The sequence below is a fragment of the Cervus elaphus genome, chromosome 15 (assembly GCF_910594005.1).
Source record: "Cervus elaphus chromosome 15, mCerEla1.1, whole genome shotgun sequence".
Lineage (NCBI taxonomy): Eukaryota > Metazoa > Chordata > Mammalia > Artiodactyla > Cervidae > Cervus > Cervus elaphus.
The window spans coordinates 27,577,896-27,605,667 of NC_057829.1; the positions used below are offsets into that span (position 1 = coordinate 27,577,896).

General features: G+C 54.6%; 2 protein-coding genes across 10 annotated transcripts in view; one reads left to right on the forward strand and one right to left on the reverse strand.

Annotated features, from left to right (window-relative positions):
- CDH23 (cadherin related 23) overlaps window positions 1-27,772 on the forward strand; it is a 433,102-nt gene that overhangs the window by 362,504 nt on the left and 42,826 nt on the right. The gene's annotated exons all lie outside the window — the stretch shown is intronic.
- On the reverse strand, window positions 652-26,952 carry VSIR (V-set immunoregulatory receptor). The gene is made up of 7 exons (XM_043925750.1): window positions 26,726-26,952; window positions 15,503-15,928; window positions 14,590-14,646; window positions 8,700-8,807; window positions 4,825-4,852; window positions 3,359-3,555; window positions 652-3,202 (listed from the first exon to the last, which is right to left on the reverse strand). Exons 1-7 carry the CDS (start codon window positions 26,805-26,807, stop codon window positions 3,165-3,167), a joined length of 936 nt encoding a protein of 311 aa, XP_043781685.1. The 5' UTR covers window positions 26,808-26,952; the 3' UTR covers window positions 652-3,164.

A 27,772-nucleotide genomic window follows, 5' to 3' on the forward strand; every position in this document is an offset into this window, starting at 1 on the left:
GACCCCTGCCCTAGAACTCCAGAACAGTTCCCTAACCTCCGAAACAGGGAGACACAGGGGCCATGCAGGAGAGGCAGCTGTGCAGCGGGTACAGTCCCAATGGAGGACTAGATGGTCAGAGCTTTTGATGGGCTGGGACAGAAGCTCATCTGAGCTGTGAGTGTCAGCTTCTCAAGTGCACTTTGCACCTCGCATCCTGGCTGCCAACCCCAGTTCCTCTTTCCGCCACTGCTATTCCCCTTGAGTTCCCTGAGCAAACCTTCGCCCAGCCCCCAACACAGTTAGGCCAGCCAGGTCAGCTCTAGCTGACACCCGGAAGGCCTCTTCCAGGAGGCAGGGCACCAGTGCCCCAGCCAGGGTAGAGGGTGACAAGGCCTCTGCAGCCCCCCCATTCCTGCACCACAGAGCACTCCCTGAAGAAGGTGATGCGTTAGCCCCTCTGTCCCAAGTTGCTACGTGTAGGAGGGAGCTCTGGCCAAGCAGGAGCCAGAGTATCCCCAGGGCTGGTCTTCTGAGAAGGGCCCCCGGGGGTTCCTGCATACCCACCCCAGTCTAACACCACAGACCCCCAGGCAGGGCCCACCTGATCCAACAGCAGCATCTCCAGTGGTCTCTGCAGAGAGTGTCCATTTCATTCCCTTAGCCTCTCACTTGCAGGAAACAAAGGCAGGAGATCTTTTATTAAATGTGAACATCAAGAGATAGGTTATAGGCCCCTTAATTCCTGATACATCTCTTAACAATGACTTAGTGCCTGAAAACACAAATTTCCCTCCCAGGGCTCCTCCCAGCTCCCTAAAGGCAGGGACCATGTTCTCATTCCCCTACCCTGTTCCACACACCCCAGCCCACAGGCATCTCCAGAGGCACTGCTACCCCGAGGCGAGCACAGAGGGACAACCTGGGTACCCTGCCTTTCCCCACGGCATCAGGGTTGGTGGGGAGTGCCTTTAGGGTTGCTAGGGACAGGGTGTGTTGTCATGGATGAAGATGGAGACTGGAGCTCAGAGTAAATTTTGCTGAAAACAGGAAACCACGAAGCTATACGTTCACTAGTAAGTGTCCAGAGACGAGCTCGAGGCCATGCAGGAGGAAGCTGGGGAGGAAGTGTGGTGTCTTTCTACTCCGGGGCCGCCTCCCTCCTCCACTCAGCGGCCGGTGGGCCTGGGGTCTGGCAGCCAGATTCTTAGAAGTTGTCTCTACCTTGAGGTCAGAACTGAGGTTTGGGCCAGGCCAGCCTCCCCGACAGGCAGGAACATTCTTTCTGAGCTGGGGGATGAGGGGTCTCGTCTGCAGGCTTGTCCTTCAACCCCAGGGGTAGCCTGGCCCTGCCTTGAGCAGGTATCGCCCTGCCCATCCCTGCCCCCCTGGGACCCCACAAGCCATGAAGACAGCACCCTCTTTTTGTGGCAGCTGGTGCTAAGTGTCCACAGCAGCAAAGAAAACAGAGGAGTAGACCCCCAGGGACAAAGCAGGAGCCAGGGTTCAGGGTTCTGGCCACTGGAGGTGTCAGTGCAGCCTTGAGGCCCAAGGCCCACACTCACGTTCTCCTCCAAGCCCCCTGTTCCGCTCAGGGCCCACATTGGCCTACAGCCTTGGACCTGAGAAGGGGGCTCCCTGGCTCCAGGTGCGGGCCTGGGGCTCATGGCTGCTGGAGAGCCTAGGGTTGTTCCTCTCCCATCCCCAACTAGGCCAGGGAGACATCTCCCTGCCTGCTGGGCCCTCATCCTGGCCAGAAACCCGGGCTCTCAGCACCCGTGCCCGGCTAAGCAGAGCCAGCGTAGGCTGCTGGCAGACGAATGCCCAGTTGAAATGACACCCTCCACACTGCAGTGCCCGGAGTGCCTGTCTAGCCCAAACTGCCCCTCGCCCTCTCAGGCCCCACCGCCCACTTTCACCCCACAGGGTACAGAGATCCCTCCCCACTCCTCTCAATGCTTTAAAGCTCTTTAATTGAAATTCCACAAAGGATTCCCCTCCTATTTGTATATAAAGACAAACCTGGGTCATGCCTGAAGCAGGAGATGGGAGCAGAGGGTCTAGGGCAGAGCAGGCCCAGACTCTCTGTGGACGCACCCGCTCCTCCCACCCAGCAGGGTCCCACTGCCCCTGACGGCTCAGTGCAGAGTGACTGGAGCAGAGGTCCTCGAAGACTGGGGGTGGGGGTGGAGGGCTCCCTGGGCCTCAGGCACCTCGGAAGCAGAGTAGGGATTTCAACCCAGCTCTTACAGTCCGTCCATGGGGTTTTTACACTGTCACCCACATAGTTTTTAATAGCACCCCCTCTTCACACTGAAAAGTAGTCATAGTTTGGGCAGTACATTATGTGGTCACCAGCTCTCTCGACCACAGGGAGAGGGGGGAGGAGCCCTCTCCTCTGAACCTTCCCAGCAGGCCCCCCGCCAGCCCACTCTCCCTCCTCTCCCCACTATGGTGGGTGGGCAGTACAACCTCTGGCCTGGCCCCCATTGCCCAAGATGCCAGTTGGCTCACTGGTCACCGTGCCCCAGAGTGTACTTCCCATTTTGGGGCTTCCGGCCAGTGCATTCTGGGGACCCAGAGTGCAGGCAGTGGGAACCCCAGATTTGTTTAACCTGTTGACAGCCCCTCAGAGTCTGCTGGTTAGAAGGCAGCCAGGTCAGGCAGGCCTAGCCCCAGAGCCTCATGATTACAAACAATGAGTCTGATGGATGAGCAGTCTCAGGCGGGAGTGGGGAGCCAGGTCCACTGCAGTGGGAAGAGTCTCTCCACATCTTATCCTGTGTCTCAGGCCTGGAGGGTGGTGCTGGGAGGTCTGCCCATTGCACATCTATACTGTCAGGTCCCAGGGCTTATGTCCCAGAGAGAGAGGCTGCCACAGGAGCTGGCAGTGCTGGGGCTTTGAGGACGGAGGTCATCTGGCATCAGTAGCTGGTGAATTTCAGGTCCCTGGGGTCGGATCCCAGCCTCTCACAGTCCTTGAGAGAGGGGCTGGACTGTCCAACACCTTCTCCCTTCTGCCATCCAGAGAGGTGGAAGGTCTGGCCATCAGGGGTATTTCAAAGACTCTGAGCTTACAGCTGAAGGGAAGAAACCAGGGCCAAAGGGACCAGTCAGAGGGCCAGCCCTGGCTCAAATGCCCCTGCCCCAGGCCCAGCCACATCTTCTGCGGGCCCCCAGCTGGTTTAGACGGCCTCAGAATTTGGGGAGTCAGGGACAGGGTCTGCAAAAGAAAGGAGAAGCAGAGTGAAGGGGGGTTCCTCCATCTGTCATCCCCCCCACAACCCCACACCCTGAGGCCGTGAGGATTCCCAGGGAGGTGGGGAGTGAGGCTCGTGCGCTGCCGGTCACAGTGCCGTGAGAGAAGAGATTCACTCACCTAGGGAGGGGAAGAAGACATCCCCGGGGCCCGGTGGAGACAGAGGAGTGTTGGGCTCGGAGAGCAGGTGCCGCCCAGACTCAGAAGGCTGCCGCTGGGCCATGTAGGTCAGGGGCTGCCTGGGCTTGGCCTCCAGCATCCCGTGGGAAGGTGGAGAGGTCTCAAAGCCAGGGTTTTCAATTCCTTGAATGTTGTTGCTAGAGAAGCAGAATAGAAGGTCATGCATGCTGCCTGGGCTAGGCCTCTGACCTTCCGCCTGGCCTGCCTCACTTCTCTCCCCTCACCTCCGCCTTCCCCTCACCTGCCTTCACACCCCAGGCCTCAGCAGCATCTCCTAGCAGGAAGGGAGGCTCCAGGGCCAGGGAGGAAAAGCCATGGGCTGCACTTCCCACCTGCCCTGAGCTGAGGGCATCTGCCCATCTGCCCCCAGGCCCAGGAAAGAAGCCCCAGGTAAGAGTGGCTCCAGGACACTGGCCTCAGGAATCAGGGGACAAGTCTCTCTTTGATCAGTAGAATTAATGGCCTTAGGACTGATTGTCCCCACAGCTTGTCTTGAGCTAAAGGGAGACCTTCTTCCCTCGTAATGGGACAACCTCTGAGGACCACTCTAATTCTGAGATTCCAGCAGGATCTAGCTAGGACTTCCTGTGACCTGTCTTAAATATCATCCCTTTCAGACACCAGGGAGGAGCTCTGAATTTGGTGTTACATGTACTGGGGCCAAGTTCCTGAGCATGGCCTGTTCCCAAGCACGCCCTCTGTGCCAGGCCCCATGCCAGCTTCCTGCCCAGGGCACACCACACACACTTCCCATCCACTCCATCCCCAAGCTGCCCCCCACCCACGTCTGAGCCAGGTCAGCCTCTGCCCTTGTGGCCTGACTGCTTTCTCCTTGGGGTGCCCTGCACTCCTTGGGGCCTCAACTCCAGGCATGCTGACCTCCTTTGCATGTTTCAGGGTCTGCCTGGGCTCAGCTGCTTCCTCCCCTTCCCCACCCCAGCTGACCACTGAGGCCCAAAGGTGGGTGCATCGCTCTCCAAGCAGCATTGGAGCCAGCCAGCTGGGTGAGGGGTGGCAGGGCAAACAGCCAATTGGCGCAGATGGCAGATGGCAAATGCTCCTCTAACCAGCTATGCCAGGCAGCTTAACCGGGGCCCTACTGCACAGACATATCTCCTTCCTGACAGCTGGCCCAGAGCACAGGGAGGCCCAGGAAGTCCATGTCTGTGTTCTCAGCCCCACTGTGATATCAGCAGTGACCGGAGAGGAGAGGGGGAAAGAACCTAGTGGAGTCAGGAGAATCAGTCTGTCCTTCCACATTAACTGCCATATAAGAAGCTGGGTGTAGATAGATGCTGCCCAGCAGAGACCACAGCCCAGGGAAGGCAAGGAGAGAGCCTGCCAGACTTTGACTGGGATGGCACAGTTGTGGCAAGTGTTCTCAGGAAGGTCTCCATGGGCCTTACCTGTCCATCCGCACCAGTTCCTGGGCACCTAGGGACAGACAGACAGAGAAGCTGGTCACAGAGGAGAGGCTTCCCCAGACAGCATCTTGGCCCTCGCTGGCAGACACCCCTCAGGAATCGGAGTGAACCTGGGCAGGGCTGTGCTCAGCCCCAGATCCCACTTCTGTTCCCTCAAGAAGCCAGGAGGGCAGTGCTGTGTGTCTACCCAGCAGGTGAGGCCTTGGTCAGTGGCCCGTGTTGACCCATGATAAATTAAACTTGGGATGCATTTGACAAGTGTGTGGGGCAGCTAGGAAACCAAAGGCAGCCGGTGGTGATGTTAGGCATCCAGGATCGCCTAGAGGCCTGGCTCCTGGGCTGTTGTTTCCTGTGTGGCCGTTTGTCACGTTCTGGTCATCAGCCATGATTTACTGGGCAGGGGTGTTGCAAGGTCAGTTCCTAATGAGAGTTCCTGGTCCTCTCTGTTCTGTCCTCCGCATTGCCTAATAGGGTCAACACCTCTCAGAGCAACCCTAGAGGGCCTGACACTTCATCAGTTCTCAGTCACGCTACCACTCTCTACCCTGCAGTCAGGCTGCTGCCACCCTGCCCCTCTGTGGAGGTTCCCCATCCCGCAAACCGGCCACCAACCAGATACAGCCACCCCAACTTCCCTCTTTCTTGCAGCTCCCCACGTACTCCCACAGATCCTTCTTGTTTTTTTAAGAGTTTTGCTGCTCATTACGATGGGGAAACAAGTGGTGGGGGAGGGGCACAACAACAGAATACCCACGGGAAGTTGCACACAAGTTCCTGAAATCTCCGCAGTATCGGAATCATGGCTTCTTGTTTACCAGGGCGACTCTGTGTGGGGCTTCCTGCAGGTCTCTGCCTTCTCTCAGCTCATCCTCTGCTCCGCCTGATACTAGGGAGGTTGCCGTGCCCGCTGGCCTCTAGCACACTGCCTTCCTCCGTGCTCCCAACACTCTGTTGCTGTGGTTCAGTCGCTCGGTCGTGTCCGACTCTGCGACCCCATGGACTGCAGCACGCCAGGCTTCCCTGTCCTTCACTATCTCCCAGAGCTTGCTCAAACTCATGTCCCTCAAGTCAGTGATGCCATCCAACCGTCTCATCTTCTGTCATCCCCTTCTCCTCCTGCCTTCAATCTTCCCCAGCATCAGGGTCTTTTACAGTGAGTCAGTTCTTTGCATCACATGGCCAAAGTATTGGAGCTTCAGCTTCAGTCCTTCCAATGAATATTCAGGATTGATTTCCTTTAGGATTGACTGGTTTGATTTCCTTGCTGTCCAAGGGACTCTTAAGAGTCTTCTCCAACACCACAGTTCAAAAGGATCAATTCTTCAATGCTCAGCCCTCTTTATGGTTCAACTCTCACATCCATCTCATGACTATTGGAAAAACCATAGCTTTGACTAGACTGACCTTTGTCGGCAAAGCAGTATCTCTGCTTTTTAATATGCTGTCTAGGTTTGTCATAGCTTTTCTTCCAAGGAGCAAGCATCTTTTAATTTAATTTCCCAACCCTTGCTCTTTCTTTTTTTCCTGAGTGTGGCTTACTCCCAAGCACTCCGTCTACGCCCAGCTCTGTGGCAGCACCCTGCCCAGAGCACACCACACACAATCCCATCCATTCCACCTCCAGACCTGCTCCAGGCCACTCAGCCTCTACCCTGGGGCCACATTCCTGCCATGTCCCAGGTGACTTCTGCTACCATAATTCCGTCAGCTGCTTCTCTAGAATCTGGATCAATAAAAATGACCAGAATCTCCACTCCCTCTCCATTTCATACCTGGTTTCTCTAGAATCGTTCCCTCTGGCATCTCGTCTGTCTGTCTCTAAACCTTCAACCATATAAGTCTTTTTTATGGAGAGGGGAGAGGACAGAGGACTAGCCTCAAAAATACTTTTATTAGGAGATAAATGACTGATACATTCCTGTTACTGCATGTATTAAATCTGGGGATAAGATGCTACGAAGTGGTTGTCCATCACAGAAATGGAATTTGTTTACAGAGTTTCAGAAGGCATGCTCGTCATTGGTCATGGCACAGCCCTGGCTGGCCCACCGCACCCCCTCAAGCCTTCTTTCACTGCAGTTTTTCAGCACCCAGCTCATCTGTCCCTTTCTCTGTGAAGCCCTCAGTCTGCAGGTCTCCCAGTACCTGCAGCAGGAGATACTGGGGGCTGACCCCAGGCTCCCCGTGTCCTCAGGACACGGCCACAGCGTTCCGGCCTGGGGGTGTCCCCTCTCTGGTTTTTCTTCCTCCAGCATGGGACACAGGCGGAGCCCTGGCCCAACCCCTGGGGGCCCCGTGAGGATCAGCAGTGCCCCTCCCCCGCCCCGTGCCTGCCTCTGCCGGGAATTTGTTTCCCAGTTCCTGGGGCTTCCCTGGTGGCTCAGAGGGTAAAGCAATGCAGGAGACCTGGGTTCAATTCCTGGGTCAGGAAGATCCCCTGGAGAAGGAAATGGCAACCCACTCCAGTACTCTTGCCTGGAAAACCCCATGGACAGAGAAGCCTGGTAGGCTACAGTCCGTGGGGTCACAAAGAGTCGGACACGACTGAGCCACTCCACTTTCAGTTTCCTGTTCCCTGATGGAGGCAGACCTGTGGTCTGGAGTAAAGGGGGACAGAAAGCACCTCTTCTGCTGGGAGTCAAGCCTACCTGAGCACGGCCCCTCCTCGTCCCTTCCCCACCTCCGTGGACGCACTCCACAGATGAGCAGGAGCTGAGGGTGACTCTGCAGCCGTGCCTCTCCTGGTTCATCCCCTGGGTTCCTCTTTCTGTTCCAAATCCCCTCACCTTCCCCCACCCCAGCCCCAGCCCCAACCCGCTTTGTGAGAGGAATTAGGGCCTCCTGAGAGGTGGGGGAGGCTGACCACTGAAGAGGGACAGAGGGATGTCCAGTTGGTCCAGTCCAGCCAAAGCCCCCCTCAGGTACCTCCTCCAGCAGACAGCAGGGGTGGGGAGGGGTGCAGGAAGAGGTGGGGGAGGCCATGCAAGGGCCCCCGCCCTCCTGCTCCAGGAGGACTGAGGTTGGCTGAGGCTCATGGGTGGAGTCAAAGGAAGGGCAAGGCGCACCGTCACCCGGAGAGACAAGTGGAAAGGTATCTGTGGTCACAACTTGAAACCTGGCTCCACCACGTACTCACTAAGGGGTTCCTTAAGGGGATCCCTTATACTGCTCTCTGCCTCAGTTTGTTCAGCTTTAAAACGGAGCCAATAGTAGGACTAGACTCTGTTATGAGGAGCACTGAGAGAATGTACTTAGCAGGCTTGGCACGGTCCCTGGCACAGCAACCCTACGAGTTGGGGGTCCTCAGCTATTGCCCTCATGCTGAGTGTTTTTATTATGAGGTGGAACCATGTTCCCTGAAAACCACTGAGTTGAAAAGCTCTGAGTCTGAGTCTTAGCTCTGCCACTCACTAAGTTTTATAACTTTCAGTTAGTTATTTAACCCTGCTGACCTTAGGTTTGTGACCTGTAAAAGGAAAGAGTTGAATTGAGTTATTTCTAAGATCCCTCCCAGTTCTGTTAATCCAAAGGTCATTTTGTCCCAACCGTTGCTACGAAGACAAACCCACCTATATGTTAAAGCAGGTGCCCCAACAATCTCCAGGTGGTAGCACTTTTATAAACCAGTTTCAGCTACTCCATATGACTGCTCATTCATTTAACAGATCCCTGTTGAGTATCAAGCCAGCACTGCCAGGGGCCAGTGGGTCCCCTCCTCTCTACCGCGGAGCCCAGCTCTTGTCTCTTGAAGAGCAGAACTGGGTCAGCCTTTTCCCTTGGCTCTTCCCTGTGGCTGAGCGGGACGCTGAGGCAGGTCACTCACACCCCACCTAGCCCAGGCAGACGGGGATACTCACGGCGGTTGGAGGCCACCTGCCTTTGCTTGTAGACCAGGAGCAGGATGAGGGGGAGGCAGAGAATACCCACGATGCAGGCGCTCGTAGCCAGAGCAGCAGCCGTGATGCCTGAATGGACAGAGAGGCAGCCAAAGTGAGGCCCCACTCCCATTGCTCCTCCTGAGGGAAACTGAGGCCCAGAGAGGGAAGGCCCAGCAACACAGGGACCCACCTTTACCCAGGCCCCACAACTAGACCCACAGTGACCTGCAGAGGCATGGAAGGTCTGGGAACCCCAAGAGGGCCAGAGCACCCAGAAATCAGGCCAGGCGCTTACAGCTGAGGCAGATACACGGGAGAAAGAGAAGGGTCCTCATCACAGCCTGCAGGAAACCTCAACCACCTGGACCACTGGTCGCTCCCTGAAGAGGAGAGCAGGCCCTTCATAGACCCCATGTCACAGAGTTCAAGGCTGAAAGAAGCCCGAGAGATGAAAAACTTGTGAAAACAGATGAGTGGTGATAACTACACAGCACTGAGAATGTAATTAATGTCACTGAATCGTACTCTTAAAAATGGTTAAAATGGCAGTTTTATGTTATATATGTTCTATCGCAATGAAAAATAAATGAATGAAAAGCCCTGTTTATCCCCTGAGAGACCCCTTGGCTCCAGGACAGGGCCTCTAAAAGTGATCTCACATGTAGCTCACGGGGAAACACTTGGGGCAGGAACTAGGGAAATGTGAATCCTTGTCCAATTTAAATTTTTTTAAGCTTTCGAAATTACACACACACAGAAATTTACAAGTTTTTTTTTTCTTTTAAATTCAACATTTTCTTCCTCCACCTGTACCTGGGCCCCCTCCAGAGACATAATCTAGATACATTCTCCGCATGTACCGCATATATGGGATCACGTGACAACTGCTTTTCCCGCTTAGCACAGCTTGGGCACCTCTCTGTATCGGCACAGAGATCTAGCTCATTCCGCCTAGGGCTTATCACGGGGCTCACCTAAGCTTATTGAAACAGTCCCCTCCTGGTGGGTATGTAGGTTGCTTCCATTTTTCAGCATAACTAATAATGTAGCAACGAACTTGTGGAGGCATCTTTGCTCACTCAGGCAAGTACATCAGTACATAAAACCTAGTAGTGAAAGTGCTGAGCCAAAGAGTATGTTTTTTTTTTTTTTTAGACTATTGCTAAATTGTCCTGCAAAAAAAAAAAAAAAACAGTTGTACCAGTTCATGGTCCCATCCACAGCATGGGAGGTTTTATTTCAGTCCATCTGCTGACTCCAGGAGTTTGGCTGGGAACAGACGTGCCCTCAGAACCACAACCAGCATAAATGCTTTTCCTTCCCAATTTTAGTGCTTCCCTCTGACAGAAAAACAATGGGGTAGAATATTTTGTCACAGCGTCAGCTTGGCCCCGGGAGCTTTGGGAAGGTGAGCAGGCTCGGTGCTGCCTTTGCACTGCTTATTTGGTTATAAAGGCTTGTGTTTTATCTCACTGTATTCCTGAACAACCCGACAGTGTAAACAAGCTTTCAGAGGGCTTGTTCAGACCTCGGAAGAGAAAAAGCTGTTTTCGGGTGCGTTAGAAGTACCCGCTGGTACAGGGACAATTGCTGTGTTGTTACAAAGCAAGTTCAGCTCCACATTAAAGCAGGCACCCCACATATCTTAGCGAGGCTGCACTTTGATGCAGAGTACTGAAAGTAAAACATTTTCTAATTCAGACATCTGAGTATCTCTGAACCCCATCACAGGACCTTATTGTGGGCACTGAGAAACCGGCTGCAAAGCACCCTTTTCTGGTCATCAAAGCAGGTTTCCTCCAGACTGGCATTAAGCAGCGTATGGTGTAGTCAGTCAGTGACTACTGAGCATCTTGGCCCAACCTCTCTCCTGACTGTGGTCCCCAAGCAAAGACTCCCTCTCTTTGTCCCCTCTAGGGGATCAGGTCTTGGTTTCCTTACAGCCTGGGCTAGGAGTTGAGGCTAGGCCCAGGGAGCAGGGTTTGGGCAGAGTTTTGTGGGCCAGCTGCCCTCTGAGACCATGGGCTCCTCTGCAGAGCGCAGCCTCGCCACAGCTCCCCACCCCGCCCCCTACGTGTGGCCAGTACCTGGGGCAGAGTTGGGGAGGGGTCTGGTCCTATAGCCATCCAGTGCCAGGCTCGTGCCCAGAAGGTGATCAGGCACTGGCAGAGGCAGCTGCCCAGCCAGCACTTACAGGCAGTGTGCCAGGCCCTTACAGAGCAGGGTGGGATAGAAGGGGCTCGGTCTGCTCAGCGGGTCTTTGTCCAGGGCCTGTCAGTACCCCGAGGATGTTTACGGAGGAAGGAGTTCAGTAGGACTGCCTGGTTCCAGGGAGGGGGCTGGATGAAACCACACATCCTGCTGTGCTGCGGGGTGGAGCAGTTGCTTCTCGGGGAGATGGGCTGTCCACCCTCCTGGCGCAGGTTCAGTGAAAAACCACAGCCCCTCAGCAGCTTGGGGCTCCCAGGCTCCTTCAGTACCAGCTTCCTCATCCCACTCCTCTCTTATCACCTCCCCGGCCACCTCAAGCTGACGTGGGCCTTCAGAGGATTTCATATACCAGCTGCCTTCCTACTCCCCCAAGATATTAGGAGATCGGGGCTGCAGTTTGCTGCTGCTGTTATTGTTCAGTCGCTAAGTCATGTCCAGCTCTTTGCAACCCCATGGACTGCAGTTAGAGAAGGAAAACTCAAAGAGCTTCTTGGTTGGAAACATCATTAACTGATCAGGTACCAAGGCTGGCTGTGGAGCCCCTGTCTTATTAGCAGGGGGGTCTTTCCAGAGGTAAGTGGCAGCAGACGGCAGGACCCAGCAGTCAGCCCTGGGACCTCCTAAGTACATGGATCATCAGGCAGATGTTTCATACTGTCAGAGAACAGGATATGCGTCCACCGTCCACTGCCATCTACTTGCCATCCTGCCTTGGTACAGGGGAATGGATGAGATGATTTGGGAAGTGAGGCCTAGAACTGCACATTAGAAGTAATAATAGCCAACACATACACAAGCACTTACTCTGTGCCAGGCATGTTCTTAATGCTTTCCTTACACAGAGTACCTCATTTTAGCCTCAGAACACCTTCAAAGTATACATATAACCATCATCTCTATTTTACAGATGAAAAAACCAAGGCACAGGGAGGTTAAGCAACTTGACTGATTTCAGGATCTGTGCTCTTAACCACTTCACCACACTGCCTTTCATTAGAATAGACTCGGGTTTCAAATATGGCCAGCTTAGTACTTAGCTTTTTTTAATTAGTTGCCAACACTTTAAAATTGAGAGCTCAAGTAAAATCTGGACTTCTGACTTTGCTTGAAAATTTAGTGGCTCTGGCAACCCTGGGCCCCTCTCCTGGCGTGTGACAGTTGGAACTGCATGTACACACTGGCGGCTGGGTTTTCACCAGTCTCTGCTTCTCTGTACTGTCTTCCCCACCAGCTCCCTGGCCCTGTGGGCATTCAGTCTTTGAGCCCTGACTCACTGCCTTTGATAACATGGGGTGGCTCCCTGTGAGCTGGAAAGGGACACGCATGCTGACATTGCTCAGTGGACACATGGTACCCAGAGGACAGACGCACTGTCAAGTACCCACATCCCACCCCAAAGTATAGCTGGGTTTCTTTTCATCTGAGACCACTTCCACCTTAGTGCCAAGACTCCTCACAGCTGTCATCTCCAGACCTCCAGAACCAAGACTCTGAAAGGGGACTCCAGCCTTTCAGAAGCTTGCAGATTGATGCTTTACCCCTGCCCTTGACAACTGGGACAGACGCGAACATGTCCCTGTGGCCATTAAGAAGCCAATTCCCTGCAGACAGTAGTTCAGGGAAGCAGGGAGCAGAGTGAGGCTGCACATCCCATGAATTGGAGAGGAAGGAACATGTCAAAACCTGAAAGTTGAGGTGCCCAGCAAAGGAAGCCTGACCTACTCTTAGCAGTCAAGTCCTGCCTCACCCTTGGGCTCTTATCAGTCAGACTCCTGGAACTTCCCAGGTGACTTCTGTTCCCTTAACTCCAACAGCTGCTGCTCTCGAGTCTAGAGCAAGAAAAATGACCCAGATCGCCACTCCCTCTCCATTTCACACCTGGTTTCTCTGACACTGTCCCCTCTGGCATCTCTTGTCACTGTCTCCAAGACAGCTGACTTTCAGAAAATGAGTGCTGACAGAGGGGAGGGCCCCAGCACTCAGGCAGGGTTTGCACACGGAGAACCAGGTTGCTCTGGCTTCTCCTCTTGGCTCTGGGAGACTAGGAACCACTCACTTCATCCATCTGAACCTCAGTTTCTCCATCTGTGAAATGGGGGCAGTGGCAGAGTTGTTCTGCAGGAGCCCCTGGAGGCAGAAGTGGGACTGGGGGCTTGCTCGTAGTGGAAGGGGTAATGGGGAAGTGAACACTCACGGACCCACCAGGTGAGGCTCACCCTGACCTGTGCGCAGCATGTGTATGCACACACAGTCGTGAGGCTGCTGCATGGGCAGGAAGGGGCTGCCGGGGGTGTGGGGTTGGGGGGGGTCTCCACCCTCCCCAGGGAGCCACCAGTGGAGGAAGTGAGGAAGGCAGCAGCTTGGTACAAGGCCACACACGAGCTTGTGGTGTGCAGGTGGAGGGCCTTGTTGTTAGTTTCTTAGTTCCATGTGGGTCTGGCTCAGACCAAACTGTGTGTTCTAATTTTATTCCTGGCTAGTCTGTTTTTTGCTTCGAAAAAAAGGAGTAGTGTGAATAGAAAGTCACCATGGCCTTTGAGTGGGGGATTAGCTGTGGCTGAGCTTCCTGGCTTCAGTTGTGATGTATGTCCTCCTGGAGGGCAGAGAGAAGGCCTGCACTTTCGTGTCTCCAGGACCTAGGCAGGGACTGCTCCACACCGGATGCCCAATAAATACTAATGGAGAGAAGGCTAAGGAAGCCAAGAACCCCTCCTGTCAGAAGAGGGCGCACCCCCTAAGACATCTCCCCTTTGCTGTCTCCAAGCTGCTGGCTATTCTCACCTGGACTGCAAGTGCCCAGGCATCCCTTGGAGCAATACCCCTGCCCTCCATGGGCACCTCTGGGCAAACACCAGGGGGCTGACTGCCACCCACCGCCCTGTGCATCCAGTCTCCTTCCCCAGCTGTGCTCCCCTCACCTCCAGAAGGTGAGGGGAGCACAGTGCCAGCTGAGCTTCCCTTGTCAGATGTGTGAATTGAGGCCAGTTATATCACCTCTCTGGGCCTCTGTTTCCATGAGTGTGCCATGAAGTTGGTGACACCTACTTCAGAGGGTTCTTGTAAGAAGCCATTGAGATACCAGTCCTTAGAAGGACTTAGCACAGTGCCTGAGACATAGTAGGAGCTTTAGGAAAGGTCGTTCTGTTCCCCTGCCTCTGCCTCCACCCTCTCCACACACATAGAACACCTGACCTGTGCGTGAGTGGACCTGTGAGTGGACTCACTTGGACCTGTGAGTCCAAGCCAGGAGGACCCACACACACACCGCCCTCCTTCCCATGTGGCAGAGGGCTGGTGGGCAGGAGTGGTCCCCACTGAAAACAACCTCGGCAGCCTGTGGCACCCAGTATCTGTCATGGGGGCACTTGGCCCAAGGTCACTGCCAGGGCACAGCCTCACCCAAAAGTCAGGGGTAGGACTCAGAAGCCAGCTTCCTTAAGCTTCAGGCCTTAGAAGGGGCCTTAGAAGTGGGCTTCTGGGGGGGCTGCAGCCCAATGGCTCAGGTGAAGGAGGAAGCAAAAGGGAAGGGTGGCAGCAAAAGAGGAGGAATGGGGTTCCGTGGGCTTGGAGTGATGAGGTCAGAGTTCAGAATGAGGTCTGGGTCCAGGGTGAGGGCAGAGAACAGAGAATCCAGAGGAGGCAAGAGGTGGTTCCTTACTTTCACTCTCGTTGGAGGAGGGTGGGTACGCGATGCACTTGGATGGTGTTTCTTCGCCTGTGGGAGCAGAGAGAAGGGTGATTAAGTGGGCGTCAGACCCTGGAGGCCAGGAAGACTTATCCAGGCTGGTATGCCCTGCTCCTGTCACAGATACCTTTGCTCGTGTCCCCTTGGCAATGCTGGCCCAGCTGCACACACACACACACACATACACACACACACACTCACACAGAAGCATATTTTCACTGCACAGCCAGGCATGCCCTGCCCATCACCATGACACCCCCATGGGTGTGTGGATACCTGCCCACACCCACACCTCTGTCTAGTCTACTGCCCCTTGTCTTCTCACCTACACACACACACACACACACACACACACACTCACTCACTCACTCACTCACTCACTCCTAACTCACACCGCAGGTCATATATCACAGCCCTGGAATTGTCATGAGCAGACACACTCCCAGCCCAAGTTCATATGCTTAGTCACTCAGTCGTGTCCTGCTCTGTGCGACCCCATGGACTGTAGCCCGCCAGGCTCCTCTGTCCACGGGATCTCCCAGGCAAGAATCCTAGAGTGGGTTCCCATTTCCTTCTCCACCGGTTCCTATACTCTCTCCCATTAAAAAACCCCACTGTCATAAACAGAGCCCCGTACGCCCTTCCTCTCCACCACACCCAGCGACCCAGAGAGAGGTGTTCACAGCTCCACATCCCATACCACCCCTGGAGGGCCAGCGCCACCCAAACAGAATCAGACACCCCCCCGGCACAGTGTCACACCGCCAGACACACAGCACCACCCCCCCACCAGCCACTCCGTCCTCTGCTCATCCTCCCGGACAAGCTCAGACACCATCCCCACAGTGACAGCCGCCCCCGGCCGCCCCACAGAGCAGGGGCTCACCTCTCTGCACCTGCAGCTCCATGGCTCCAAAGAGCCGCTGCTCGGAGTGGTGGTGCCTGAGCTCCACCACCAGGCAACAGTAGAGGCCGCCATCCAGCAGGGTCAGGTTGCGCATGGTGATGGTGAAGTTGCCGTGGTGGTCGGAGGCCGACTCCAGCCCATAGCGCTGGGCCAGATCCTGGCTGGTGTTGGCCTGGTGGCCACTGTGGTGCAGGTGGAGGTCCTGGAACGTGAGGTTGCGGATGGGCCGGCGCTCCGAGCAGACCTGCACCTCGCCCCGCGAGCTGCGGTACCAGGTCTTGTAGAAGGTCACGTCATGCCCTTTGGCCAGGGGGCCCAAGAGCCTGCAGGTGAGGGTGACGTTCTGCCCCTCGGGACACACGTACAGGGAATAGGGCGTGGCAATCTTGAACGCTGTCACCAGGCCTGCTCAGAGAGACGAGAGCCCATCACCCACCTGAGCCGGCAACATTCCCAGTACCCACCCGAGTAGGGAAGAACCTCGGCCTGGGGCTTCACAGATATGGGTTCCCCAGCCACAAGCTCAGGGCCAGTCAGCTGACCTCCCCAAGCCTCAGCTTCTTCTTTTGCTCGTGAAGCCAGCTCCCTCCAGGCTGTGTGGGAGGAGCCACAGGAGCCTCCCCAGGTAAAGCTGGATGAGGCGTAGGCGAGACAGCAGGCAGGTGGCAGGTGGCAGGGTGGGCCCGGCCCGCAGCATCCCTCTCCCAGGTGGTACATGTGCGCTGACCCCAGCTCCTGTCCCCTCACTGCAGGCACCGTGGCTCTGCCCAGGCCTGGCCCCTGGCACTTGCAGTTCCCGTGCTCTGCACATCAGTGGGGAGAAGCAGAAGGCAGTTTGGGAACAGCAGCCTCTTGCCCTGGACCACCCCTCTGGAGGCCATCGGCATCTATTCCCACTCCTGGGGCCAGCGTGCCCCGCACCCCACCCCATCAGTGAGCACTAACAGAGCATCTGCCCGTGTGAGGCCTGTGCCAGGCGCTCTGTGTCACCTGGATGCTGAAGACACAGCATCCCTTGGGAGCTTATGGCCTAGCTGGGTAGACAAGTCCTACATCCTGACAAAGTAACCCCACAGGACAAAGGGTAAAGCTGCGCCAGCCTTCAGGGCACTTGAAGGAAAGAGGATGTGACCTTCCTGGGGATAGTCAAGAGATTTCTTATAGGAAGGAGAGTCTTTGGGGTTGATGGACAGACAGGAGCCCAGCATGTGGAAGGGGGTAAAGCAGGAATACCCCAGGTGTCTCAGGGACAAGGACAGGTGTGCAGAAAAGGTCATTTCACCCAGGCACCTGCCTGCCACCTGGTCTTCTGAGACGTTTTCTCATTCATTTTATTTCAATAAGCAAATGAAGCCATCCCCTGGTCCTCTTTACCCTACCCGTCTCCCAGCATGTAACCATGTTGACCCCCTAAAGCACTGTCCCTTTAACAGAAAATTCTGTCTAGCTGTGAGCCTCAGTTTCCTCATGTGTGCAGTGAGGAAAATATTAGCTACAGTGGGGTTGTGAGAGGACAGAATGAGGGGAAGAGGAGAACACGATATGTGAGCTCTCATGCCTTCTGCAAACATCGGAGGGATAGCTATAGTTACTAGACATTAGTGATGTTTTCATTTTATTTGGCATCTCAAGGGTTATTGTGGACTGACAGGGAAGGAAGGTTTGGAAATATGTACAGGATCCAAATGGATATGCCCCTTCCATTGCCATTGCCTGAACCCAAGATAATAATGCCACTTCTTTCCAGACTCCCCTTCCCTGTTTTACAGCCTATCTCCCTACCCCTACCCAGAAGAGCTGAAAGCCTGGCCCAGTCAGGAGAGAGGCAGCCGCTGTAGCTTTGGAATTGGCTCAGCCTGCAAAGGAGTCCAATATCTGGGAGTTATATAGACTCTGAGCTTCAGATGCCTCGCTGTAAAACACAGAAGTGGAACAGCTCCCTGCCAGAGTTGAGGCAAAACTACAGATAATTTACGTGAAATGCTCTGAAAGTTGAGGCTTGGTACCTGGGAGCTAGGTAGGTCTCTAGGTCATTTCTGCAATTCAAAAGACATTTCTTAGGAGTGAAAATAGAACAGAGAAGGCTGCTTTGAATGCTGTCTCACTAAAGTGTGAATGACTGATAACAGCTGTGGCCCAATCTTGGCATGCTTGCATATTTAAAGCAGAGTGTGAGGCGGCAACAAAGACATTTCCCCCAAAGAATATGTCTGCAAGGGTGGAGTTCTAAGCCCCAGAGGGTAAGAAGGACAGATACGCACCAGAGCCTCCCACTCCCAGCACCCGCATGTGAAAGGCAGTCACGTCTAGGAATCCCAGATTTTTGGGAAGTCATTGCCAAGGTGAGCAGAGACTTCAGAACTTCTTTAGTCAAGATGCTCATCTCCTTTTCAGGGAGAAATATAGATGTCAAGAAAGGGAAAGTGGTTTGCCTGAAGTTCTGGAGGGTATAAACTCAGAACCTGAAGCATGGGGGCTTCAGGTAAAGAAGGATCTAATTAGGACTAGAAGAATAATAAATAGGATGGGCATGGCTAACAACCCAGTAAGGCAGCTGTTATTTTTATTCCTGTCTCACCAATGAGGAAACTGAGGCACAGAGATGTTAAGTAACTCACTGAAGTTCACAGAGAAAATACTAGAGTCAGAATTAAACTCAAGCACTTAGACACTGTACTAAAAAGTTTCAGATTTTGGCAGCCCACAGGCCATATTCAGTCTTCAAATATATTTTACTTGGACCTCAAAGTATTTTACATTTTTTTTGAGATTGCCAAAATTTAAAGACCAAGAATTTGATACAAAAATTCTGACTTCTAGCTTCTCTTTGAAAATCAGAGCATTAACACTAAACCCAGCTTTCCAGATGGTACTAGTGGTAAAGAATCTGTCTACTAATGCAGGAGACACAAGAGACCTAGGTTTGATCCCTGGGTCAGGAAGATCCCCTGGAGAAGGAAATGGTAACCCACTCCAGTACTCCTGTCTGGAAAATTCCACAAACAGAGGAGCATGGTGGGCTACAGTCCATGGGGGTCGCAAAGAGCTGGACACAGCTGAGCGCGAGCATACACAGCTTTCCGATGAGGCACTTGTCAACTGGAACTAGGCAGCAGCCTCCTCTTCCCATGGGGCACTGGTGTTCGAGCTGGCTGCAGTCCCCACTTCTCCCTGATGTTTCCCCCAGTCTGCTTCACTCTCTTACCCTCAGTGTCCCATGGACATTTGAGTTTCTGGTCCGTGAGTGGGCCCCTTGGTTTCTAACCAGGGAGGCGTTCCACTCCCCAAGCCCACTGTCCTACAGATCTAACAGTCAGGCTCAGAGAGAAAGTGATCCACCCAAGGCCCCCAGCGGAAACCAAGCTACTGAATTATGGCTGTGCCAATAAATGAAAGTGGGAAGTAGTCATGGAAAGGGCCCTCTGAGGAAGAATAAAAACCCACCCAAAGAGTGGACCCTCGATTAACTCTGCCCTGTACTCCCCCTTCCCCCCAGCCAGCCATATGACAGCTGCCACCAGCACTTCTCCCGACTGATACCCTGTTTTCCCTTTCCCCAACATTATCTTAAGCCCAGAACTACCCCCAAGGGTGTGAGCCGAATCCAGATCCAACAGTATTTGCAGAAGCATACACACCTTGGGGGCCAGGGGGAGGCCAGGGCCACAGGTCTGGGGGGAGTGGAAGCAGAAGCAGGAGGGGGAGCCCAGAGCCGAGCAGGGCGGGGTGCCAAGTGGACAGAGGTGTGGATGGGGTGGGGTGAACATGTAGGCAAGATGCAGCTAGCTTCTGGGCAGGTCAGGTGTCCATGAGCACAGGGTGATGGGGCAGGGTGGGAGCAGGCAGCAGGGCCTCCAATGGGACACCAGCCCAGGGCCTCCCTGGTCCAAGCAATGGTGTTAGGGACCACAGAATTCCCCAGGAAAGCAGTGGGGAGGGGCTTTTCAGCCCAAGAGGCAGTTTTTTTGCAGACTCACAGGGGGACACAGAACTGGGGTTCAGAGACAGAGCTGGGGTTCAGAGACAGAGCTGGGGAGGGTCATTGCTCAATTCCTAACACCCCAAGCACCCCAGAAGGACCTCTTCCCCTTTTAGAAAAAGGAGAAGCTACACTGGGCTTTAGGTTTGGGTGTGGGGGAGAGTATTCAGTTCCAGCACACAGACTGGATGGGGTGGGCCGGATGCCCACAGGACTTACCCTGGGGGAGAGAAAACATCTTGATTGTTGTGTCTGAGACTCCAGCCAGGATAAGGCCCAGGGGCAGCCTGTCCTTAGGTGGACTCTCAAGGGCACAGTGTTAGAGAAAACTACACACGTGCCCCATGCCTTCCACGACTGCACATACACATGTGTGTTATCAGGGGCTATAAATAGCCCAGCTGGAATTATAATTATTTGGCCAGAGGATGTTGCTTATTGTAAGGAGCAGATCCTTTTGGACACCTGGGGCATTGTCGGAGACTGGGGAGGAAGGCCCCTGGCTCCAGGGTGGCCGAGAGCATGTGGAACAGGAAAAGGCCTCAGGCCCTAGGCTGAGCCTGTGCCTGTGTGGGAACCAGCCATCATTGTGCTGTTTTTAGGGCCCAGCCCCCACCTGCTGCTGGGTGAGTTTGCAGAAGCACCTGCAGGAAGAATGATGTGACCCTGGGGTAATTCTAGGTCTAGGATTGAAACACTAGCCTGGGTGGGCAGATCCCTGGGCCCCAATCCCCACTTAGCCATGCCCTTACTGCGTGCCTTGGGCACGTCCCATCCTTCTCTGGGCCTCCCTTTCTTTATCCTATCTTGAGAGACTCCCCACATTCCTAGCCCCCTTCCAATTCTGAAACCTTGTGACAGGTGAGAAAGGCTGTCTTTCTTCAGGGCAGAAGAAGGTGGCAAGAATGGGCAACAATACTAAGATGATCACAGGCATTTATGTGCACTTCTTACATGTTAGGACTTGCTGAGCACTTCACACTCATTTAATTCTCATAACCTCTGATGTAGGTCTTATTATCACCATTTTAAAGAGGAAGAAATAGAACCAGAGAGGTCAAGCGATTTGCCCACAGCCACATAGCCCTATGTAGCTGAACAGAGGCCCACACCTTGGACAAGCCAACACTGCAGACAGGAAGAGCCCTCCACCCCTCCAGCGGGTGGGGCTAACACCTCATCCTCCAGCTACTCAGAGTGAACTGACCTCCAGTTGACTTCGGCGCTCTTCACGCAATCATCCTTGCTCTGCCTCAGACCCAAAGCAAAAACATCATTCTTTCATTCCACAAATATTTACTAAGGTCCAAACTTGGGCCAGGCCCAATGCAGAGAGGCCGTGGGGGTGCAGAGTTCCTTAAGGGACCTCCACTCAGAATTCAGTCCTGTTTCTGCCACTTTCTAGCAATGGGACCCTCAGCCACAGAGGGGCTGAGCCTCTTGTAAAAGCTTCTATTCCAGTCTAAGGGAAAGTTCTTGTTTGGCTTCATCTCAAGATACTAGTTTGTGTGACCCCTTTCCCCCCCAAGCAGGCACCTTGTGAAACCCTGTGGGTGTTCATGGGATGGGTGTGGGGGTCGGGGGAGGGGAGTGTAAACAGGCCTGTGTATTTTCCCTGACCAGGCATGAACTTAGCCCACAGTCACCAAGGCAACACCCCAGCCTTTGGAGGTGGGTCCCTGGTTCAATTAGTCAGGCCCAGAAGGCCCCACCCAAACAGCTGGACTCTGTCTAGCTGCTAGGGGCTGTAAGTAAACAGTTACTCCTGGCCTACTATTGCTGGCCCTGTGCTAGATGCAAAAGACCGGGTCCTCGCCCTCAGAGCGGACCCCAAATGGGCGTGAGTGTGGCCTCCAGCTCCCTGCTAGGACAGTCCAGGAAGGGTGTAAGGAAAGGCCAGGCTCTGTCTTTATCAAGATGCAGAGCACAGAGGGCAACAGAGGCAAGGACCAATCAGGACTGGTCCTGATCCCAGCGCTAAGCTCCAGGAAGTAGCTCCAGGGCAAGGGGCTGAGGGCCCAAAGGGCAGGTCCGCTGGTGGACCTCCGTAGCCGGTGAGGACAAAGGGCATCTCAGATGTGTTTATTGATACCTTCTCCTGCAGGAAATGTCCATTCACATCAGACCAAGGAGTCTAGGAAGGGGAAGCCAGGCTCTATGGGAGGAAGTGGCACTTCCAGCACCTTGGGAAAGCATCGCCGCCTCTGGGGCTGGAGGCTGCTGGCCAGCACACTCCCTGGGGAGAGCCTGGGGCTGGCCAGAGCTGCACCAGTGACCACTCCTCTGGATGGCTCCTTCCTCAGCTCTCCCAGGCCTTCCCTGAGGACAGCTCTATGTAGCCCAGATTGCCAGCTCCAGCCAGCTATCCTCAAGATCCTGTGCTTTGAAGACTTCCTAAGGTTCAGGTTCATATCTCTTTGTGCCCTCCCCTCAGTGCAGGAGGCTTGGTGGTAATGGCAGTAGCAGGCGCCTACTCTGTGCCAAGCATCATTCTAATCACTTCTACACTGATTCGCTTATTGAATCCCCCCTCCCTGTGAGGGAGGACCGTGACCATCTCCACTTTACAGACGAGGAAACTGAAGCAGAGAGACTAAGGAACTTGTACAGGGTTTCACAAATAGTACTTGGTGGTGTCAGGATTTGAGCCCAGGTCATCTGGCTCCTGAGGTCTGCAGTGTAGAAGTAGCCAAGGATTAACCAGGGTCCCCACCTCCTTCCTACAGATGTACAGTGTGACCTGGCCAATGGGGCTGCCAGCTCCCTCTCCCACTCTCCCCTACTGGTCGTTGGGACAGCCAGCTGGTCCCAGCATGAGGAGAGGACCCAGCTAGAGCCACTATATTTATTTGGAGAAGGCAATGGGGGCTGGGAGAATTGGGGTCTGGAAGAAGCCCAGATAGGCCTGCTGACCCTGTCTTGGCCTCTTAGGATGGGAAACTGCCCTCCCTCCCTTCTTCCAGGAGAGCTAAACTGCCCCCTGCCACCAGCGTCCACTCTTCATAGTGGTGAGTTTTCTTTTGCAGTGGAGAGGAGCTGACAGCATCTATAGCATACGTAGTTTTACTTTCAGTTTGATGGCATTAAATAACATTGAATCACATAGAGAGAAGGCTATTCCCTTTTCGATTCTCTTTCAGTCCTGATTACATCAAAGAGAAAGTCCTAGTTTGATGCCAATGTATCTTCAAAACATCTCCATTATATGCTAAGCTCATCGTCTTTTTTTTCTTGCAAGGTACAGCAGGCTTGGAGCCTTCTCCAGACTATAGTTTCCAATCAGAATTTACCATATTTGGTTTTCCTATTATGTACTTTTATGATTTTGTTCTATTTATGGCAGGTGACACTGGCTTTCCATTTATGGCAAGTGATATACAGTTTCCTTTTAAAATCTGTTTACCTAAGTAAAAGAAATGAGTAGATTTTTTAAAGAACATATGGTAATAGGCAGACACTGTAGAAATCCCCAAGGTGCTGAAGAAATGGACTGAAGGTCAGGAAACACCAGCATGGAATTACCCTTCAGAAGCATGTCTTCAGCCTTGCTGAGACCCTGTTACCCAGCCTGCTCAGGGCTCAGATAAACAGGGAGTATGTGTTTGTGGTCCCATAGTAAGTGAACAGCAGAGGCAGGACTTGACCCCCTGGTCCCCATGAGAAGTAAGATCCTATGTAGAAGGGTTAAGGGACTAGGCTGGCTTGCCAAGGAGCAGAGCAGCTTCATTACTGAATTATTGGTGTGCACAAAGGTGGCCATTGTTTTTCTCTCTGGGGGTGGTCAGCCAAAGGAAAATAGGTTGAATATTAAGCTCAGTTACAAGAAAGACCCTAAGAAGACAAGCAAACCCTGGCTTGCCTTGAAATTGCAGAGTCCCCATCTCCAGGGAACTTTAAGAGGAGACTCTGCAGGCACCTGCATGGGCATTTCAGACTCAAAGTGCATAGAGGTGGCACAAAGGCCTGGGCTCAGCACCTCAGACCTCCAGGATTCTCGAGAGTCCTGTCCCAGTGAAGCCAGTCCAGTGGCTTCCCACGCTCTGGGCACTCTGCCGGACCCTGTAGGCAGCAAGGAGCTAAGACAGTAAGCCAGGGCATGTGGCCTTCAAAAGCCAGGAGACAGAATCATACCACACAGCCCGAAGCAGGTGCCAGGTGCTATATTGTGTGTGCGCCCTTCACCACGGCCTCTGAGGGAGGCACTGTCATCATGCCTCTTGGAGAGATGATAGAACCTGCTCAGGCATGCTGAGTAATGCGCAAAATCACAGAGCAGTACAGGGCCATCTTGAGAGGTGAATGGAGGGCTCATTGCCTCCCCAAGCTGGCCTGTTAAGTAACGGGTTGTACAAGAAACCCTGGCAGGCAGAGCACACAACTCCAAGTCCCTAGCTTCGCCATTCTCACACACGGCGGCATCAAGAAGGCCTTGCACATGTCAGCACTGCCACTGAGGGGTCCCTAGGGTCTATCAGAAGCTGTCCCAGTGCTCCCTGGTCCCCCTCCCCTGGTGAGGCCAGGCTGCTCCTGGATGAACAGCTGGCTTAAAACCTGGAGCCTCAAACTCAGTCTTTGGGACGTGGTCAGTGCTGGTTGAGGGGTCACTGCCAGTATACCCAATGGGCACTGAGGACCCCTTCCTTCCTCTCTTCTTTCCCTCAGTCTGCTTGGCCCTAAGACCCCCTGTGTGTGTTGCATATAGGGAGGTGACCTCTCAGCAGTGTACCTCCCACCGGGGCCACCCTGTCACCAGAGGTCAGACCCAAGCAAGGAACCTTTGCCCTGTTTGGGAGAGAGAGCAACCAGCCCAGCTAGAGGCTCCCCAATATAGCTGGGGACCCCTGCCATTGGGTAGAGGCTCCCTTGTGCCCATGGGCTGGCCTCAACGCTGCTTCTCTCCACCCCAGGGCTTCTGGGCAGAGGATTGTGGATTTCCTAAGACTAGTCCTTGCTGTGTCAGAGGCTTGCACCATTGGGTTACTCAACAAGGGCCTGCAACACTGCTTACCATACAGGGGGGTGTGGGCTCCTCCCTCCCCAGTGCACCTCCATGGACTAGTCCCAGAGTTGGAGGCTCCTGGGTCAGCCTGTGAGGTCATGACAAGGTCAATAACTTCCATAGGCCCTAGGGATGCCAAAGGGGAAGAAGAGGCTCTGCCATCCTTGGGGTCTGCTGGGTCCTGGCCTCCCTCCACCCATCTCACCCTGAGTCAGGCCCAGGAAAGGGGTATCTGCAACTTTTCCTGGGCTCCTAAGCATCAGGCTCACCACCACCATTTTCCATGGTGCTGGCCCAGCCCCAAGAGCTAGAGAACAGGTTTGCAGCAGCCACTCCATCTCACCTTCCCAAAGCATCAATCCTGCCCAGGGCAACCCAGCACCTCAGCGGGCTGGTGAGCAGGTCTCTTTTCAGTTCACAGACCCTCTGGACCATGCCTGCAATTAGGCCTGCCCATCTTTTAGCCCCCTTGTTGCACACTCTACTAGGTAGCAGCATGAATACTCAATAGCACGCCTATATTACAGTTAGGAATACTGAGTCCCAGACTATTTCAAAACTAAGAGAATTCTCATGACTCCTTTCGGTGGAAAACTGCTTCAAACCCTAATTATCCCCCTGAGCTGGGCCCAGGCAGAGATGGAGTGCCAAGCTCTCTCTAGGAAGTCTCCTGGCTGCGTAGACAACATGAAGCGAGGGGCTCTGAGCCTCTGTGCCGCTGGCTGCTCTGCGAGCCAGCGCCCTATGCCCTAGTTCTCTGGAACTCAGTTTCCCAACCTGGGGCTGCTGAGCAGAGAGCTGCCCAGCCAGAGGAGGACATAGGATAGGGGTAAGAGAACTGAAAGGCCTCTGAGGGTCACTTGGAGAGGCTGGGGCAGGGCAGGGGTCTATAGCCAGCAGACTGCTGGCCTTCCTGCCTGCCACCATCCCCTGCTCCTCTGGGAAACCATGTTTGCCATGAGCCATGGCCTTGGTGCCGAGACTGCTCCCGCTTTGACTCTTCCTGAGAAGCACCCAGTTCAGGGCTTAGGCAGCAATGTCTGCGGGCTGTGGGCTCCCTCCTCCTTATAGGAGGCCAGGCCAGCCTTCCAGCGCTGAGATAACATGCTGCCTGCAGGCTCCTCAGTTTCTGAGGTGTTTTCCAGGTTCTCTCAGGCTCCTCCTCTTGCTCTTAGCCTGTCATCCACTCCCTCCTCTTCTTCTGACTTGCCCACTGGGTCAGTGCCAAGCTCCCCACCTCCCTCCTGCCTCCCTCTGACTCCCTGCATGACTCACACTTTCCCTCCGCCTTCCCAGGGAAAAAGTTTAAAAGTTGAGTTCCATAGGCTGCCTGCCCGTCCCCTCCTCCCTCACGATCCAACTGCTCCAATCCTAGACAGGCGAGAACTGTCGGCCAGACTATGGGTGCCAGGACCTCCTTTGCACCCCCAACTCAAGGAGCCCCTGTGTCCTGACCAGGATACCACTTAGAGTTGTGCAAGTCTGGACTTTGGAAGAGGAAAGTGACACCTCCCCGTGTATGGCTTCTGTGTTTGAGCTGAGGAAACTGAGGCCCAGAAGATGATATAAGTTATCCAAGGACTTAGAAGGGGCTCATAATTGAGCTGGGAAATGCCCCCATGTTCTCCCCAGTGCATGCCCTACATCAGTCCCCCTGGGGGCAGCTTTGCTAGGATGCCAGGAATCAGCTGACCACTCAGACCCTCAGAGGGGTGTGCATGTCCAGCAGCAGACCAGTAGCCACGCTGACCAGTGCCCACCAAGGTTCAACCGAAAGTATCACCAGGGTATAGGACAGTGGCTGCGAGTATACAACTCCCCTACCGGGTGAGATCCTGGACCCCTAAGGCGGGGCAGGGAGATGCCGCAGGTGTCAAATGCCAGGGGCATCCACTAGAACACACTGGGTTGTCTCCACCGGGTCCACCTCCTGTTCGGCAGAAGGTGCTCGTGCCCTGGGCTCTCTGGGCTGGAAAGGCTTGGACAGGCAGCTGCTTAGGCAGCTGTCAGCAAACAGATGTGCCCACCACCCAGCCAGGGCACTTGGCAGAGAGCTGCTGCCTGCTGCCAAGTAGTCCTAGCAGCCTGTCTGCCGTGGGGGGTGGGCTGGGTCACAGCGGGCTGAAGGGGGCTCCCGGGGCTCCCCCGTCTGGCCTGTGACCCCCACCCTGCCCGCTGTGTTCTCCCGGTGCTCCTCCCCCGCACCCAGGCTCGCCGACCTTACCTCGGGAGGCAGCCAGGAGGAAGGCGAGGAGCACAGGCCTCCAGCGCCGGCTGCCAGCCTCCGGGACTTGGGGAAAACCCATGTCGCCGTCGGGCAGAGCTGCGTCTGGCGCAGCCGGGCCGGAGCGGAGCCCAGGGGCACGCAGAGGGGACTCCTGGTTCGCAGCGAGCGGACGGGACGCGGCCGGCGGGGAAACCTCCGGGCGAGTGAGTGTCGAGCAAGTGAGCGCAGACGGCCGCCCGCTCCAGGGGCCCCACAGCGCCCCCGGGCGGCCATGGAGGGCACTGCCTCTCCAAGGCTCCTCGGGAGGGGCTTCCCACTTTCCCGCACGACCTGACCCTGTAAGGTGGAGGAGCCAGGCAGTATCCCAGAGAGTCAGCAGCGCAGCTTGATCGCTAGTTTCAAGCCTTTTCTTCTCTCCCCTATTCCTGTTTGCAGAGGATTAGTATTGGTGCAAAGCCTGAGGAGTATATCTACGTCTAACTTAGCATCATCATCATAGATTGTATCAGCCCTCACCCACCAGCAGGGGCTTGTACCAGTCATCCTCCAAACCAGCCCAGGTCCTGATATATCATAGGCACTCCCAGTAGTGGAATGGATGGATGGAATCTAACTTTTGTAAAGAGCTGGGTGAGTTGGAGCAGGCTCAACTGTAGATTCCAGAGCCTGCAACACTCTTGTGCACATGTACGCATGCACACAGGTGCAGGCTTGGCACATCCCTACACTGGGACATGTGTGTGGGGGGGGGCGGGGCGGGGGTTGTGCACGCATAACATTGGGTAGTGTGTCCCATAGAAAATCACCAGCACTCCTCTGGCCCAGGCCCCAGCTTCACCTCCCACCTCGCAGCCTCTCTCCCTGCGCCCCAGAGGTCTGCAGGACGCTCCCACCCTCCGCCCACCTCTCGCCCTCTGCTCTCGCACCACACCCAGTACTGGAGCCCCTGGCAATGTCTCTCTCCTTTCTTCCAAGTTCTTCTTATCGCTCAGGGCTCAACTCAGGCTCTTTCCCTTTACAGAGCACCCTGAGTGTCCCCTGAAG

Excerpts from the sequence above, each read along its gene's own strand:
- VSIR (XM_043925750.1), bottom strand. The coding sequence starts at position 26,807 with ATGGGTTTTCCCCAAGTCCCGGAGGCTGGCAGCCGGCGCTGGAGGCCT. Across the intron at positions 15,929-26,725 it reads CCTCCTGGCTGCCTCCCGAG|GCCTGGTGACAGCGTTCAAG; the intron begins GTAAGGTCGGCG and ends CTCTCTGAGCAG. Across the intron at positions 3,203-3,358 it reads TGTCTTCTTCCCCTCCCTAG|ACCCTGTCCCTGACTCCCCA; the intron begins GTGAGTGAATCT and ends TTTCTTTTGCAG.